This window comes from Budorcas taxicolor, chromosome 3 (assembly GCF_023091745.1).
Source record: "Budorcas taxicolor isolate Tak-1 chromosome 3, Takin1.1, whole genome shotgun sequence".
NCBI classification, from domain to species: Eukaryota; Metazoa; Chordata; class Mammalia; order Artiodactyla; family Bovidae; genus Budorcas; species Budorcas taxicolor.
Genome location: NC_068912.1, coordinates 89,829,599 through 89,844,281, shown reverse-complemented (window position 1 = coordinate 89,844,281; position 14,683 = coordinate 89,829,599). Strand labels below are relative to the sequence as shown.

The 14,683-nt window shown below is 46.4% G+C and overlaps 1 protein-coding gene across 1 annotated transcript in view; it reads right to left on the bottom strand.

The window, feature by feature from the left end:
• Nucleotides 1-14,683, bottom strand: part of PLPP3 (phospholipid phosphatase 3) — an 88,217-nt gene that overhangs the window by 10,244 nt on the left and 63,290 nt on the right. The window contains exon 5 of the mRNA XM_052636633.1: nucleotides 6,076-6,252. Coding sequence (XP_052492593.1) covers nucleotides 6,076-6,252 — 177 coding nt within the window. The remainder of the gene's footprint in view (nucleotides 1-6,075; nucleotides 6,253-14,683) is intronic.

Sequence of the window (14,683 nt, the reverse complement as noted above, 5' to 3'; positions counted from 1 at the left end):
ATCCTGGAGGAAGACAGCAGCACACAAAAGAGCAACGGCTGGCTGAGCCACACCCCCCACGAGAGGAAAACCAGGAAAGACTCTGCCGCGTGTTTATGAAATTCACGAGCAGCTGCTTCCTCTGCTGCACCGCAGCAATGGCAGCCTGGCCCTGCCCTGACCCCTCCCAGGGCCCCGTAATTTGCCATCTGTTGGAGGGTCAGGGAGGAGGTGGCCAGATAGGCAAGTTGTCACCAGACAGGAAATGAACCCACTGTCTGTCGCTTCATCCAGGTCCCTGGGTTACTCCAAGGGTGGGAATGCTGAGCCCAGCTGTAGAGTTCAAATCTTGGGAGGGGTGACTGTGTGTGTGTCTGTGTGTATATGTGTGTGAGAGAGAGGGGATGGTGAGCATGTGCCTGTGTTTGCCTTGGCCTATCTGTGTATCCGTGGTTCTGAGAGCTGGTGACAGGAAGAGGATGGATGACTGTCTGTGTACAACTGGGTCTGACCATGTGCCTCTGTGCCACGCACCTGCATCCACATGTGTGAAGTGTACATCAGTGTGCCTGCCCTTCGGACCCCATGTGTCTGTGTCTCCGTGTTGAGTCCATGATGCCGTGTAGGTTTTTTGTCTGTGATGGGCACCATTGCTGCCCTCCTCTGGAAAGAGTTCAACTACCCAGCAGTGGGGGAGGAAACCGAACCCTCTCCTGTTTGGCATGTGACTTTTGTCTAGACATGTCTTTTTGCTGTGTAAGACAGCAAAGTCCTGTCTTTGTAAGATAGACAGGACTTACTCTCAAGACCCAGGTCAAGTGCTTGGCTGTCATAGCCTATTGCTCAAGGCTCTGCAGTGGCTGAGCCCACATTCTGGAGTGATGTATTGTAACCCTTGGGAACTTAAAGATATGCTGTGGCCCCCAATACAGGCCACCTCCATGGACACTGCAGAGACGGTTCTGTCTGAGAAGGCAGGTCTCTCTCTGCATATGCGCTCAGCTGTGTCCAACTCTGCGACCCCATGAACTGCAGCCCCTAAGGATCCTCTGTCCATGAACTTTTCTAGGCACAAGTACTGCAGTGGGTTGCCATGGCCATTTCCCAGGGGATCTTCCAGACCCAGGGATAGAACTCGCATCTCCTGTGTCTCCTGCATTGGCAGGTGGATTGTTTACCGCTGAGCCACCTGGAAGTCCCAGGAAGGCAAATCCAGCTCAGTTACAACAAAGCCCAAAGTTGACTGAGCCTCGGAATCTCTGTGGGAGAAGGTTATGGAGCTAAAGGGCTTCCAAGATCAATTCACAGATGAGGAAACCAGGCTCAGGGAGAAGTATCTTGCTGAAAGTCCCAAGCTAACATCACTCATTCTTTAACCAATGCTTATCAAGCAGCTATTGTGTGTCAGCTACAGCACTAGGCACGGAGAATGAACAACCAAGGGTTAAGCCATCAAGGTACCCATAAGGCTACTTGGGGAGACAGACATTTGAATAATTATGACAGAACCAGGCTGAATGTCATAGTGGAAAACATTCAAGGGGCCATGGCACCATTAGAAGAAAGTTAAGCAACTGTCTTCAGAAAAGGCAGAAGAGAAAATGTGGCAAACTAAACAATGCCACCCCCAACGATGCTCAGGTCCCTAATCCCCAGGACCTGCGAATACGTTATGTTACATGGCAAAATGGACTTTGCAGATGTGACTAAGTTAAGAATATCAAGATGGGAAGATGATCCTATATTATCCAGGTGGGCCCAATGTAATCACAGGGGCCCTCAAAAGAGGAAGGCAGGAGAGTCAGAAACACAGAAGATGTGCTGATGGGATCAGAGGCCAGAGAGTCTGAAAGAGAGATGAAGATGCTACACTGCTGGTTATGAAGATAGAGGAAGTGACCACAAGCCAAAGAATGCAAGCAGCCTCTGGAAGCTGGAAATGTCAAGCAATCTTTGGTATTTGAGACTCTCCCCAGATCTTCCAGAAGGAATGCAGCTCTGCAACATGTCAATTTTAGCCCAGTGAGATGCATTCTGGAATTCGGAACTCAAGAACTCTAAGAAAATTAATCTGTGTTGTTCTAAGCTACTAAGTTTGTGACAATTTGTTAGAGCAGCGACATGGAAAAGTAACACAGGTTTCTTCAACGATGGAGTGAAACTGAAACCGTGCTCCATCAAAAGGGGACAGCTGTCTGTCTAAGACAGGACCTCAGGGTTCCGAAAAATCTGTTTCAAGTGCTGTGCCTGGAGGGGAGGGGGTGTGACAGGAGTGGGAGATGAGGTCTTACAAGAGGCTGGGATCTTCAGAGCTGGCCCTGCTGCACTGCCTGGAGTCGACCCTGTACCCTTCTACCCTTTCTCTGTGTTACTTCATCCTTCCTGGTCTGTTTCCTCATCTCTTTAGTGAGGACAGTGCAGGGTGTAGGGTTTTCTGGACACTGGAGTGGATCAGTGTAAAGTGCTTAACATAGTAGCTGCACATGAGCTTTCCATGCATGTTAGCAAATGTGATGCCCTTGTCACTGGGGGTGCATTGAAGCTTGGCTCAGGAGACTATTGGCAAGGGTGGGAAATGGCTTAAACATTCCTTGGCCCCCTGGGAAGTGGCCTTGCACCTTCTTGGGCTGCCTCTTCTTGGTCCTCCTAACCAGTCTCAAGTGATGCCCCTGTGTCAAGATCCATTCAAATCAGCCACATTTATGGGTGAGAAGAGAATATGGCTTTGCCTGGGATGTGCCTGGGCAGCTTTGTTTCTTGGGACCAAGTTCTGCTATGAGGGCAGGGCAGAGACCACAGGCTCCTGCCTAGGCTGCAAGCTACCTGGTACAACTCCAAGAAAGCACCTGATAAGAGGTGTGGCAAAACCTGTAAGGCAGACACCTTTCATCCACCTTCCTGTCCCCTCTTCTTAGTTCCCCAGACCCATCTCTAGCTCATCCTGGCATCGTGAGTTTTGTTTCTATCTTCCTCATACTTCTTATGATGGAAAATAACACACTGCCTTCTTTATCCCCAGTTGAGCATTCTCAAGCTCCTAGGCTGACCCCACACCTTGCTCTGGCCTCTTTGAGTAGCTTACATGAAATGACTCACTTGGTGCTGGAATCCTGAACCAGTTAGGACCACGGGCTCCTGAGGACTAAGCTGGGAGTCAGGCACTGGGAGAAAAATGATAAATATTGAGTCCCTACCCTCATGTGTTCAGAGCTAAGTGGGACAGGGAAAAATGCTTACAACCCTTTTCTAAGACATCTTTACACTGTAAAACAGGCTAACAAACTGAAAGCAGCAACTAGAGCAGCCTAAAGGCTTGGGAAGGCCCCTGACACCCTTAAATTCTGCTCTGGAAGCAGCTGGCTACTTTGGTTCAGGTGACCACACCTCCTTGCCAATCCCAGAGGGCACAGCTTTGAGCATCCCCAGGAACTCTTATCTTGGATGACCTGAGTCATCTCTCTGAGTCTCAGTTACCTCATCTGTAAAATGACTATAGTCTCCAATGGCTTCATGTACCCTAAAAGGAGCTGATGAGTAAAGAATCTAGAACAGAGCAACACAGAGTAGGTGCTTGACAAATGCTCGCACCAAATTCCTATCCAGTGCTCCAGCCTGCCAGAGCCAAACAGGATAAAAGTCAGACCCCTCATTTCCCTTCTCGAAAATAAACCTTGGTCCTCCCATACACTTTGTCCCATTGTACGTAGTACAACGTGCTCTATAAAAGACAGGAAGGCTATCAAGGACCCCCACCCCCAATCTTTCAATTTTTTTAATTGGGGGTGCAGGAGATTTTAATTAGGGCAGTGGCGCCGAAAAGGAAACGCCACAGCAGGCCCCCGTGGGCCGACCTCCTGCCTAGAGTGAAGCTCAGACAGCAGGGCCAGCAGAGGGTTACCCTGTCATGCAAACACCCATCCCCCGCTGTCACTTCACATTAAAGGGCCAGGCTGCAGAGAACAAGCTGCTCGGTGAAAGCTGCTCTCATGAACGGTGTGCTCCCCCAATTTCTCTCCCTTCTGGCCTTGACTGGAAACAAACAAACAAACAAAAAAATACTTAAGAAAGTAAAGAATAAAGCCCGCAAAACAGCCAGTCCCTAGGCTAGGGTTCCCAGGCCAAGGCTGGCTGGCAGCTCAGATGCTACTTTCTCCATGGTGCCCACTCTGATTGCCCCAACTCCATGCCCCTTTTCTCACCTTGTATGCCTGCTAAAGTGTCCTGGCCAGTCCCCATGATGGCCCCTCATCCTACTGTAGTTCCTGTGCCTGACCTGGCTGTGAGCAACTGAACTGGGATTGCCTGGAAAGCAAGAACTGTGCCTTATCCATCCCCCTGCCTTCAAGAGAATGTTCTCAAGAAAAAGTGGATCAACTCATGGATCCTAGCTTTGTTGATTACACACCCACTCACTTAGTCTGAACTATCATCCCTGAGAGGTGTTGGTGACATAAGCAGAATAACACATATATTGACTAGGGTCCCTGTCCAGGAGAAACAGTCTACAGGGAGACACACGTTCACAGTTTCAACACAGAGTGATGAATATAGGCGACAAGGTGGTTAGTGCAGGGGGACACGAGGCTTCCGCCAGGCTGAGTACCCAGGAAAGGACCAGGGGCTGGTCTAGATCTCTCTACCTCATGATTCTTACTGGGAATGAACAAGGGTTAAAACTAACCATATGACCTGCACGTGTAGTACTAGAACACCCAGCCAGTACTCTGTTCTAGAACTCCTGCTGGACCGGGGTAAGTACCCCTTAGTACAGGAAAGCATGGTGTCAGAGGAGGTGCTCAGTTATGTTGGCTGAATAAGCCTCTCAAAGGTTCCAGCACAAAATTTAATGTTGTACAGATTTTTTTTTTCAAGTTTCTCTTTTTGACTCTTAAAAACAATTTGTTGCAGGCAAGAAAAGCAGAGAGACCTGAAGACACAGAGGCTCAGAGGTAGAATGCCTCACCCCACCTTTACCAGGAGTCAGGAAGGAGGTATGTGAAGGGGTAACTCTGCCATTTGGGGCAAATCAGAATGTGATCCATTCAAGACCATTCTCCAGGAAGCTCTGTGGTTTGATGTACAAAGCCCTCAGGCTAGGAGAGAGCTGAGCCTTCACCAAGTTCTCTCTTACCCAGCCAACACTGAGTCAAGGGTCTGACTAAGTCCAGTAAAGGTCATGGTGGTGGTGGTGGTTTAGTTGCTAAGTCATGCCAAAACACTTAAGACCCCATGGACTGTAGCCCGCCAGGCTCCTCTGTCCATGGGACTCTCCAGGCAAGAATACTGGAGTGGGTTGCCATTTCCTTCTCCAGGGGATCTTCCAGACCCAGGAATCAAACCCAGGTCTCCTGCACTGCAGATTCTTTACTGACTGAGCTCCAAGGGAAGCCCAAGGTCACAGTAGGAAGGGTAAAAGTTTTCAAGAAACTGGAAAGTGCCTCTGAATAGTAAGTGATCACCAAAGCAGCATGTGAGCAACAGATGAGCCAGAGACTTAAGACTCTTGACATGTGACTTGGGACAAGTTTCTTCCCCTCCTGAACCCTAAATGCCCTCATGAATAGAGTAAGTGAGTAGGATACTATCTAAGATACCTTGTTATTGCAACTATGAGCCTAACCCTTCTGGAGAAGAGGATTTATAAAGTCCTGCTGGATTAAAACTTCCATGGGGACTTCCCTGGAACTCTACAGGTTAAGACACCGTGTTTCCAATGTAGGGGGCATAAGATCCCCTTATGTTGGGGAGATAAGATCCCACATGCCTTGCGGTGAAAAAATCCTATGCCTGTGGCAATAGTTATACAACTTTGTAAATATACCAAAAATCATTGAATTATGCAAGTAAAGCAAGTGAATTGTATAGTAGGTAAGTTATAACTCAATAAAAATTTAAAAATAAAATAAAACTTCCATGTTGGAAAGAAGCAGGAATTATCCTCAGTTCATTGGAGAGGTCCTGGGGCAGGGTGGCTCGCTGGACACCAGGCAGAGAAGAGGATTAAGAGTGCCCTGGCTCTGGTCACTGAACCAAAAACATTTAATGAGCAGGTTGTTCAGGGCCCTGCTCATGTGCTGAGGACCAGAAGCTACTTACTATGCAGCAGGCCACCAGGGCTCCTTGAGCAAATCCCGCCACGACATCGCTGGGATGGTGCTTGTGGTCAGACACGCGGGACAGTCCTGTGTAAAAGGCCATCATGATCAGGGTGAACTGCAGAAGGGGCCGGAGCAGGCGGGCCCCTCGCCAAGTGAAGCGGGCCTGCAGGTACAGCTGGAGGGAGGAGACAGAAAGAACAGACACTGAGTGACTGGCCGCTCACCTGCATTTAATTCCCATGCATGGAATCATCTGAAAGAAAGAGCATTCAAATTGGACTTGACCTCAAGCCCATTTTTTTTTTTTTAACTTAAGTCTTAGTTCCTCTACTAAAAACTAGGAAAAATGGAGCTTTTCTAGGGAGCTAAGCTAGAGAGAATTGAAGGAAAAAATTCAAGAGAATGGCCTTAGCACGCTGCCTGACATTCCATAAATGGGAGTTTCCTTTTCTCATTTTTTGACTGAAACCAATTAAAGAATACTAACCAGGGTTCATAACGGTTTCTTTTTTATATTCAGTGACAATTCATTCAATGCATTTGTGTATTTTCCTAGAGATTATGGCTATACAATTCCTTCACTTTCCACCTCTCAGAAGCATCATGGAAACTCATGCATGCTGCTCAGGGGAGGTTATTATGTCAGTCACAAGGCAATGCTTCCGATTCAAAAGAAAGCAACTCTAACAAAGAACAAATTTCCAAGTCTCCACCTGGAACTATGGATTTTGCATCACAACATGAGGAAACACATAAACCAACCAAACAATGCAAGAGATCTTTCAAACAGAGGTTGACAGAGACTGCACTGGGTGGGGTAGAAGAGTAACCTGAAGGAAAATGGAAGGAAAAAAAGCCACTCTGGCCGAGGCAAAGAGGTTGCAGTGACGTCAGCTGGGTATTGTCCCTTGAAGTTATCTTGCTGCAGTTTCCGTCCTAACCTCTGGGCACAGCCCACTTCTCAGGCTCCTGTGGGAACTTGGGAAATGAAGGGGAAGAGGCAAGAGGACGAAGAGCAACTTCCGATGCAAATCAAAGCGAGGCGCTTGGAGACCAGGGAAAGGGGAAAAGAGCGGAGGAGGAGTGGGGCGGCGGCCTAAGGATAGACCTGGGGCAGCGGCAAGGGAGTGATTCTGCCCTTCCTGAGACAAACGGACACCTTCCTCTGGGTGGTCAGGAAAGACAAGCCAGCAGCAAATCTGAGAGATGGAAGAGTGGAAGGTTCCAGAATCATTCTTGCCCATGTAGAAAGAGTGCCTAACACTGACTCCTCAACTGCTTGGGAGACAATTTCAAAACACCCAGACCTGGAAAACAGCAGGCAATTTTATAATCATTATGAAATCACATAAATATATTTTGGGGAAATCTAAGAACAGATAAAAATTTAAAAAGACAATGCACTGATGTTGTTGGCTGCTAAGCAGGTGATAAAAACTAGTCATTTTTCAAATATTAAAAATACCCCATTAAATATCAAAAAGAAGTAAAGCAATTATATGCTAATTTTAAAAAATTTTTAAAATCTCAAAGAAGAGGTAAAATCATCATAATAGCCCAGATGATGATATAAGTAGAAATTAGCTCACCAAGAACTGCATAGACCCAAGATGAAACAAAGGACATGGAGGACAATTTGAATAGACAGAATTTTAATTTTAAGAACACTCATTTATAAGAACCCTCAACTTTTAAGCTCAAAAGATAATATGTAAATATGTAAATTTAATCAGACTCCTAGGAACATCCTAAAAAGGTTTAGAGAAAAAACTTTTAAAAATTATTATAAAATTAACCTAAAAGATCAAATAAATACATACATACACACACACACACACAAACAAATAGATCAAAACATAAGCCCAGGCACTATGCTAAGTGCTAATGGCAGAAAGTGAAGAGGAGCTAAAAAGCCTCTTGAGGAAAGTGAAAGAGAAGAGTGAAAAAGTTGGCTTAAAGCTCAACATTTAGAAAATGAAGATCATGGCATCTGGTCCCATCACTTCATGGGAAATAGATGGGGAAACAGTAGAAACAGTGTCAGACTTTATTTTGGGGGGCTCCAAAATCACTGCAGATGGTGACTGCAGCCATGAAATTAAAAGACGCTTACTCCTTGGAAGAAAAGTTATGACCAACCTAGATAGTATACTCAAAAGCAGAGACATTACTTTGCCGATGAAGGTCCGTCTAGTCAAGGCTATGGTTTTTCTTGTGGTCATGTATGGATGTGAGAGTTGGACTGTGAAGAAGGCTGAGCGCCGAAGAATTGATGCTTTTGAACTGTGGTGTTGGAGAAGACCCTTGAGAGTCCCTTGGACTGCAAGGAGATCCAACCAGTCCATTCTGAAGGAGATCAACCCTGGGATTTCTTTGGAAGGAATGATGCTAAAGCTGAAGCTCCAGTACTTTGGCCACCTCATGCAAAGAGTTGACTCATTGGAAAAGAGTCTGATGCTGGGAGGGATTGGGGACAGGAGGAGAAGGGGATGACCCAGGATGAGATGGCTGGATGCATCATGGACTTGATGGATGTGAGTCTGAGTGAACTCTGGGAGATGGTGATGGACAGGGAGGCCTGGCGTGCTGCAATTCATGGGGTCGCAAAGAGTCAGACACGACTGAGCGACTGAACTGAACTGAACTGAAGCACACAGAAATGAGAAGTTATCATTCCTCCCCTACGAGGGGCAATATATGAAATATATTAAATATAGATGAATATATGAAAACAGGTTTAAGTGCACTTATGGATTTTATAGAAACTATGAAAGAAGCTGGGGAACCAGGGTCAATTACTAAGGGGTAGGCATACTTGATTTGAATCCTAAAGATACCTAAGTATTTGCTAGGAGTTAAGGGGATGTATTGAGAAGTGTGTGTTCCAGGCAGCTCAGTGGCCTAGAAGCCAACAGTCAGAGCTGCAAAGAACTTCTGGAAGTTCAGTAATAACAGAAAAGTGTACATGCAACCAGTGGGGGTGTGGGGTGGCAGGGTGTGAGACACAGGGCTACAGAGGCAAGCAGGGGCAATTCATGAAGGGGGTTGCATGTCAAAGGAATGTGGCCTCTATTTAGGTCAGTCTTTCTTTCCCAAACCATACTTCATAGAACATTCCAAAGGTCTTTTTAAAAAAAGGTTGAAAACCAATACAATATTGTAAAGTAATTAGCTTCCAATTAAAAGAGGTAAATTAATGTTTTAAAAAGAAAATAAAAGAAAAAAAGTTGATAAATATGAAATCCTTATTTTTATCACTTATAAGACTTATTTTTATAGAGTATCAATCTATTGAATCCCAACTGGGAAATATTACTGTTAGCCATGGTGAAAAAACCAAATTATTTTTAAGTAAGAGACTCAGTACCCCCCCAAAAATAATGTTCAGGTCAAAGGCCGCTCCCTCATTTCTAGTGAAATAACCCAACAAACAGCAGATTCTGCAATCATGAGTCAAAGGAATCTCTTCCTTTTGAGAGTGAGAATGGGAATGATGTTGGTAGCACCAACTCAACCTGGTCCTTAAGACAATGGCAAGTTCAGGGAAGAAGGACTAGTCCATAAGCAGTGTGACCGCCATGGTCCAGCCTTCCTCCAGCCAGTCTTGGCAAGGAACAGGGATGAAGGGAGTAGCTGAAACGGCACAGGTTTTCATCAGATAAACCTCACTGAGCCTCACTTTTCTCCTATGTAAAATAAATGTAACAACTACCTTATAGGCTGTAGGACAGATTGGTGATAAATGCCTGGCACTGCTCAAAGAAACAGATGATTTTACTCTCTAACCACTTTTCTTTTCCTTAATTTGGAGCTGATAACCTCAAGATTTTCTCATTTCTCTCAACTTAAAACTCTACAGGTCCTCAGAAAATGACTGTTCAAAATCCTCCGAGTCTCCCTGGCCCCCTCCATGTAGCCTTTAAATCATCGGCCCTGGAGATGTAGGGGGAGCAGAGGAAGGGCAGGTTTCGCAACTGGACGAGGCATACATCTCCCCATCCACTGACTCAGATACTGAAGGCTAGAGCTTAATACAAGAAAAGAATAAATCTGTGAGAGGAGCTTGAGGAGGAAGGAAGAGACGTCATCAGAATAGCTTCAGGAAGGGAGTGCTTAGAAAGGAAGAGGGGGCCACTATGGGGCTAGAATCCCTTTGGGAGGCAGTCCCAGGTGGGGCAGTCAATAAAGAATCTGCCTGTCAATGCAGGAGACATTGGTTCGATCCCTGGGTTGGGAAGATCCCCTTGGGAAGGAAATGGCAGCCCATTCCAGTATTATTGCCTGGAAAATTCCATGAACACAGGAACCTGGTGGGCTACAGTCCCTAGGATTGCAAAGAATCTGACATGACTGAGCATACACACACACACATACACACAGACATGGAATTAGTGGGCAGATGGAAGCTTGTTCCCCTACATCCACTGGTAACTAGTACCTTTATTGAGAAATGTCTCAAGATCTCAGGATCAAGCCTGGTATCCGCAGCTGGGGCACAGCAATAATCAAGTGAATTCTGGGGTGAGATTACCCTGATTCCTGGAGAAGGAAATGGCAACTCACTCCAGTTTTCTTGTGGAAAATGAAATGCTAAGGACAAAGAAGCCTGGTGGGCTACAGTCCATGGGGTCACAAAAGAGTCAGACATGACTTAGCATCTAAACAGGCCCCTATTTCAGTCCCTTACTAACTTCTCTAAGCCTCAGTCTCCTTCTCCGTGAAACAGGAAGGACAGGATCTTCCTCTCAGGGTTGCCAGCATCAAATGAGACATCACAGGACCCTGTCTGGCAGAAGACAGGGACTGAAGGCATTCTTTAGAAATCAACACCACCCATTCGCCTTGATAGATGAGGCTGACTCAAATGACTGTAGTTGATTTCACCAAAATAAGTGAATCACTAAAGAAGAAGATTGTGCAATGACCTTTAGCCCAGTGACTACTTCATAAATGAGAAGTCAGCTGAGGGCAGTAGGTTTTGAGGTTGATCAAAGAATGTGATAACACCCTCTACCCAACCCCAATCTAAGCGCTGAATGGATTGGATTTTGCCAGTTCAGAGCCCAGTTCATACGAGCCACTCACACCAGGGCCAGAGGCTCAGGCCCCCTCCGAATCCGTGAGTTCATTCTGGAGCGCCCTGCTCCGTTGGAAATCCAACCTGGGAATGCTATTTGGGTCAGGAGGCTCCATACTCCATAGGGGCAGGTAGCCCTTATCCAGAAGACGGAGTCAAACATACCAGCCACAAGGATGTAATGCCCTGTTATGGGCCAAAGAGCATGGAGACTTTCCGAGACTCAAAACTCTTGCAGGGGCTTCAGCAAAGTCTCAGGCTCCCTGAAAAGGGTGATTTAGAAAGAGGTGAGCAGAACTGGACAACACCAGAAAACCTAAATCAGCCTGACCTCTCCTGGGGGTCAGCAACCCCAAGGTCCTTAGTTCTCTGTCTTTATTTCCCCAACGGTGTGAAGGCCTCTGGGCTCAGAGAACCCACTTCCTGGGCATCAGTGTGATGCCACAGAAAGTGCCTAACTTGCAAACAGAACAACCGGATTTGAATCTTTTTTTTTTCTACATACCAGCTGTCTGACCTGGACAAAGCACTCGCTTCTCTGAATTTCTGCTTTCCCATATGTAACATAAGGAGATTTTATTTATTTAAAAAAATGTTGCAAGTATCAATTCTGTCCAAAACTCTGTGAGACACAGACATGAATAAAACAAATTCCTTCACACACACACAAAAAGAATATAATCTTTCCGTCTTTTTCTGGGGCTAAGATTGTTCTTCCAATTTCTAAAACAAAACTGCTGATCGCAGATATGGAAACTACAGTAGAAAAGTATACATCTGCCCCCAACCCCAATGTACAAGAAAGTCCCCAGCACACAGAACTCACTCCAGAAATGGAGCTCTCTTCTTTCTGGTCTGAGCTTCCAAACTGTGGTCCTGTGGAATTCCAACAAAACCTCCTTAGAAAAGTCTGGCTGAGTTCAGGCTGGCTTGGGGCTGAACCAGCAAGTCAGACCTGGGTGAGTCTCACTGGTTCTTGCTAAGTCATTTGTGTTTCATTACATGATTTGCATACGGGTGAAACAGGTCTGTACTGTCCTCTGGCTTCATTTCCATTGCTCTTGGGAGCTCTCTGCTAAGAGTGAGAAGGAGGCTTTTGTCCTTCCTCTGTCCCTGCCCACTCTCTTCCTGGAAGTCTGTCTAGATTGCTGACAGACATCCACAGGGAGAAACTTTCTCCCTTCTCCCATCTCATCCATAGCTCATACTTGACTCTGGTTCACAGAGCTGGTGAGTCTACACAGTACAGAACTGGGAAGTTATTCAACTACATTCAGGACAAGAGGAGTTTTTAGTTTTTTCTCCTCATTGAGAAGGAAAGAGGTCTTGCTTTCTGTCACTATCAGGGGAAGAAAAAGAAACTATCAGTTTGCTCAGCATTGAGACACTGAGCAAGGGGCCTTAAATTACATTCCCTACAATTGTTACAACCATCCTGGTAGGCAGACGCCATTGTGCCCATTTTACAGTTGAAGAGATAAAGGTCAAAAGAGGCCATGCCACCTGCTCAAGGTAACAATGGATCATGATTGACACTGAGTAAGATCTGCCTCTTTTAGGTCCATGCTGTAACCACAGAACTACCTGGCTTTCCTTAGGGAATGAGTGCTCTGCAAGCCAAGTATTGGTCTTTTGTATTGGATTTCTGTCTCTGGAGAAGCAATCTGAGGAGACTACACAGGTGTCGTGGACTAGAGGACAACCTGAATGGGACATTTAGAACTTCAGGCTCCTCTAATTCACCTGTTAGACCTTTTAAGTGTGCATGTCTAAAAACAGATTTATAGCTTTCGTAAGAGTTAGAGTAGAGGGGTCTCTGACCTGATCTTAAGTTCAGCAGAGCCTGTGAACTGGCTCAACATGCCTCAGAGCCCTCTCCTCTGACCTCCAAACCCTCAGTCCACCCCAATCAGAGAACTCAGCCAGCTGCTTTGCAACTATTTACTTTTCAAGCTTTCCTCACAAAATGTGAGCTCTCTTCATGTCCCCAGGTGTTGGCACAGAACATGTACTCAGAAAATGCGGGATGGATGGATGAAGCAGAGAGGAAGAAGAGGAAAAACATCTGGTCCAGTGGTTTCTTTATTCCCCCGTGGAAACAATCTTGTTCCTGGCAGGGGTTTCACCAGACACTCCCAGGATCTGTGGGCATGTCTCGTGGACATACCAGACCCCACTGCTCTGGGATTCTAAACATGTTGAACAAAACCTCAATGACTAACAGCCACAGGATGGAGAACATGGCTGTCAGAGCATAGCCACTTCCCTGTTTCCTTGGTACCCGACAAACCCTCTGACACCAATTCTCACGGGCACCATGGTGAAGAGCCCACAGGTAAATACTTCAGAGGCAGCAAAGTCCTTCCCTACATCACATGGGCCCTTCATGGTCTATAAGTCAGTGATGAGGAGGTGAACAAAATTTTGATTGGAATGGAAAGCAGCGTGGCCTGGAAGTGTCAGAAGATACAGGATTCATCCATCCATCCATTCATCTAACATTCACTGCATACTTAACTGTCAGACACTACTTGGGTCCATTCGTTCATTCATTCATCAAGCATTCGTTGCATTCTTAATTGTCAGACAGTGTTTGGGGAAGTGAGAGACTGCAATAAATCAAGAGACAAAAACTTCTACTACGCAAAGCTTGTAATATATCTAGTGGAGATACACAAAGGCTGTTTTAGATGGTGAGAAACTGGGGGGAAAAATATGGCTGCAAAGGAAGCTAGGGAGCATAAGATGGGGCAGCCAGGAAAGGCTTCTCTGACAGTGTCCGGAGGAAGTGGAGGGGCAAGGTGCAGATTCCTGGGAGAGGAACTCAGCAGTCCAGGAAAGGCCTCACTTGAACTTGCTGCTGCCTGATCTGAGCAACAGGAGGAGGAGCCAGGGCTGATGCTCACGGGGTCTTCTCAGCTTTCAGTGTACCCTCCATCGTCTGCTTCCTATCAGCCATCAAAGCCATGCTCAACTGAACATGTGCAGACCCCATACCACTGTCCTCATGTCCTTCTAACCTCCTACCATCAAGTGACTACCCTACAGGACACCCTCTTTGGCTTCTACCCCCCTCTGCAGTTTAGCAAGAGTTTCCATAATAACCTATAGACCCCTGTCCCTCCTGCACCATGGACCAGCCTATCCTCATTGTCCATCTGCTCCTCTAGACTGAACTCCCTGAGGACCACAGCCATGCCCTGCCCATCACTACATTCCCACCTCTAGCATGGGGCTTGCACGTGTGTATGCTGCGTTGCTTCAGTCATGTCCGATTCTTTGTGACCCCATGAACTGTAGTCCCACCATGCTTCTCTGTCCAGTGGATTCTCCAGGCAAGAATACTAGAATAGGTAGCCATTTCCTCCTCTAGGGAACTTTTCCGACCCAGGGATCAAACCTGCATCTCTTATGTCTCCTATATTGGCAGGCTGGTTCTTTACCACTAGCTCCACCTGGGAAGCAATTCCTCACTAAACTGGTGCTGGGTTCCTTGAGGGCAGGGCCCAGGGCTGATTAATCTAGTAGC